Source organism: Penaeus monodon, chromosome 24, assembly GCF_015228065.2.
Source record: "Penaeus monodon isolate SGIC_2016 chromosome 24, NSTDA_Pmon_1, whole genome shotgun sequence".
NCBI lineage: Eukaryota > Metazoa > Arthropoda > Malacostraca > Decapoda > Penaeidae > Penaeus > Penaeus monodon.
The window spans coordinates 31,421,582-31,422,695 of NC_051409.1; the positions used below are offsets into that span (position 1 = coordinate 31,421,582).

A 1,114-nucleotide genomic window follows, 5' to 3' on the forward strand; every position below is an offset into this window, starting at 1 on the left:
AAATATATTAATTTTCTGATATAAATCAACTGATTCCTGAAATATGTTGCTATCTTCCCTGAAATACACCAATTTATTTTTCTCTTGTCAGATTCTGGCCCTGGTGGAGACATCTCGCATAGAAGAAACCCTTCCTATCCTACGGGCTGTTGTGCAGATTGATATCCCAGACAACAGCAGGCCCGGAAAGAAATCATTCATACTCAGGGAAACGGTAAGGAATTTCTTTTGTTATACAAATTTATGTACATTATGTAGTGAAGGCTTAAAAAAATATTGTGATAATAAGACTGTCTGCTATTTTTCCATGAAAAGGAAAGACCAAGAAGATTGTTATTTAGCCCCTAAGTGCATTTGGACTTTTGATGTTTGATCTAAAAAAAAAAAAAGGAATGAATCTCACTAATTACAAAATAGATCTCAAGGCATGTAATTGATCTCAAGGTATGTGATTGAGAATTCTTGTCACCAGTGTTCTCAAGTGCATTAGGAGTAATTCAAAAAATATGATACTACAGAGATAATAAATGGGAGTTGAATAATTTAAGGCTTCAGAGTATCTTCTCATCCATAGTGTGCAAAGATGCTGACACTAGCACAGATGAGAAAAGAAGGTTGTTTCAGTAAAAAAACTTTAGAATATGATATATATAGTAGCTAATAAAGTGAGGACATGTTCATCAGAAACCAAAATATCATATGTTCCACTCTATTCATTAAATGTACAAATCCCTTGGCAAAGCTATCAATACCTGAGATCAGAGATTATCACTGATATTCAGCTAATTTTATTGTAGCTTGACCAGTGTATTGATATTTATGGGAAACTTGAGCAGTTAAAAAAGTGTCATACTTACTTTTGCTTTAATTATGATAGCTTATGATGAGTGACTTTCAGAGTCATTTACTATGTCAGTTCTTTGCAAAAAGATGAGATAGATAGTGCCAATGTTGCTCAGTCAAAAAGATTATTTTCTTCACATAAAAACTATTGATGCACAGTGCGGCCTGCCGAGAAATAGCATTAATTTTAGATATTTAACACAGATTAGTATTGATGTCCACAGTATTAGAAAAAAAAATCCCCCAAAGTCTGTGTACAATAAAGTTCACC

At 33.1% G+C, this 1,114-nt stretch overlaps 1 protein-coding gene across 2 annotated transcripts in view; it reads left to right on the forward strand.

Moving 5' to 3' along the window:
• Nucleotides 1-1,114, forward strand: part of LOC119588721 (pentatricopeptide repeat-containing protein 2, mitochondrial-like) — a 14,583-nt gene that overhangs the window by 9,741 nt on the left and 3,728 nt on the right. For both annotated transcript variants that reach the window (XM_037937364.1, XM_037937363.1), the window contains exon 6: nucleotides 92-214. In XM_037937364.1, the coding sequence (XP_037793292.1) occupies nucleotides 92-214 (123 nt within the window). The remainder of the gene's footprint in view (nucleotides 1-91; nucleotides 215-1,114) is intronic.